Raw genomic sequence first — 1,991 nt, 5'->3', positions numbered from 1 at the left:
AAGTTATATTTGTCAATTAGCAATCCATTATCTAAATATGAATTATTAAAAAAAAAAAAAATATTGATGTCCATGTCCTTAATTGTATTTTCACATAAAAAATATTAACAATGAGTTAAGTTTTACCAAAAACAATTTCATAAAAAAGTTAATCAAATTAATTAGTCAAATCGACTGAAAAAAAAGATAATCAACTAAAACTAATGTATCCAACTAATTGAATTGAATAATATAATTGAAGTTTTATTGGACAGTCAATTAAATTAATAAATGTAATTGAAGTTTTTCTTGAATGTAGCATTGTTAATCAAATTCAATTTGGTGGATATGGAATGTTTTCAAATCTAACAACATATAATTCTTGATATTTCTTAATCAAATTCAATTTGGTGGTTATGGAATGTTTTTCTTGATATTTCTACCATTTCTTTTAGTTTATTTTTTCCTTCTTTGTAAGTTGTAATTTTTTCAACAACATAAAAGGATAATTGATATTCAAAAAAATTTAATTGAAATTGATTTGAGTTTACTTATTTTGAAATTGAAATTGAGTTTACTTATTTTGAAATTGAAATTGATTTGACTTACTTATTTTGACTATTATATAGATGCAAATTTGAATTAAACTTAAATTTTTAAACACTATAAGGTAAAATTAACACTATATAAAGGACACATTCTAGCTTTCTCATTCTAGCTTTCTCATTCTCGATATTGTGTGTGATTTGAGAAAAACCAAAATTTATCTCTTTCCATTGACAATGAAATCTACAATTGATTATGGGAGGAACTATTTTAAGACTGCTAATTCGGATATATTCGGGATCATTGATCATGCGATCATGGTTGTAGCTTCAGATTGGCCAAAGGAGTTTGGGTTGCATAGAGATAAAATTGCAGAGCGATTGTTCTCTTGCACATTGCCCAAATGCTCAGGGTGCAATGAGGTGGAGGTGGCTCGTGAAGGTGAAAAGGATGATGGAGAGTGCAAGAGAGCAGATGAAGGTACAGTTGCTGATGAGGCTGGAGGCGACAAGGATGTTAACAAATTAGAGACCTTGATAGATGAGATAGAGGAGGAGTCTGGGGTAGTTGGTAAGGTGATGAGGATCAAGGACATCCTTGTTAACGGTAGGAACGATGAGTCTGATACTGAAGTGTTTGAATCCTTGAGGAGGCTTCAATTTATGGCTCTGAGTTTGGACACACTAGTGGCAACCAAGATTAGAAAGGTTGTCAATGTTCTACGCAAGCATAGATCAAAGCGAGTTTGTAAGCTTGCACGTACTCTTATGAATGGATGGAAGGTTTTGGTAGACGAATGGTGTAGAACTGCAAAACCCGAATCTCTGAATCTATCTGTTGTTAACGAAGATGAAGGACTTCCAGTACCTCCTTTAGATGAAGCATATTTATTTACTACAGAGACTGCTCCAATAGAACTATTAGATGAAAAGTTTTTCGATGGCATGGATGATGATGGAAATCCATTGATGGATCATCCAAAAATTGAAAAAAAATTAAAGTGTCCAGATGAAGTTGGTGTCCGGATCAGAAAAAGGAAAGTAGAGGAGTTACATGATCTTCCAAAGCACATGAAACGTAGAAAGCCTAATCGACCATTGCCACAAGGAAGGCCACATTGGAAACCATAACCGACAACTAAATTGATTCATTTGCTGCATCAAATAGATAGTTTAAAAATGAAATGTAATTACAGTCTCGATATGTTAATTCTTTCTATACACTAATATAATTACTTGATGTTGCTATTATTTTATTACAGTCTCGATATGTTAATTCTTTTTCTCCAAAATACATACTTTACTTTGATTTAAATTCAACGAGTTTAGTTTCAAATAGCCTCAATGTTTTTAAGGAAAAATTAATTTAATCATAACATAGTTTTATTCTCAACGTTTCTTAAATGATATAATTAAAACCCTCGACAACGTAATATTGACATATCTAATGACACAAAGTATGTTAAT

General features: G+C 31.1%; 1 protein-coding gene across 1 annotated transcript; it reads left to right on the top strand.

Moving 5' to 3' along the window:
* The first annotated feature begins 761 nt into the window (after nt 1-761).
* On the top strand, nt 762-1,655 carry LOC136219243 (probable mediator of RNA polymerase II transcription subunit 26a). The gene has a single exon (XM_066006572.1). It carries the CDS (start codon nt 762-764, stop codon nt 1,653-1,655), a length of 894 nt encoding a protein of 297 aa, XP_065862644.1.
* Nucleotides 1,656-1,991: the final 336 nt, after the last annotated feature.

Source organism: Euphorbia lathyris, chromosome 1, assembly GCF_963576675.1.
Source record: "Euphorbia lathyris chromosome 1, ddEupLath1.1, whole genome shotgun sequence".
NCBI classification, from domain to species: domain Eukaryota; kingdom Viridiplantae; phylum Streptophyta; class Magnoliopsida; order Malpighiales; family Euphorbiaceae; genus Euphorbia; species Euphorbia lathyris.
This window is presented reverse-complemented; position numbering and strand designations above follow the sequence as displayed.

Coding starts and splice junctions, on each gene's coding strand:
- LOC136219243 (XM_066006572.1), top strand. CDS start 762: ATGAAATCTACAATTGATTATGGGAGGAACTATTTTAAGACTGCTAAT.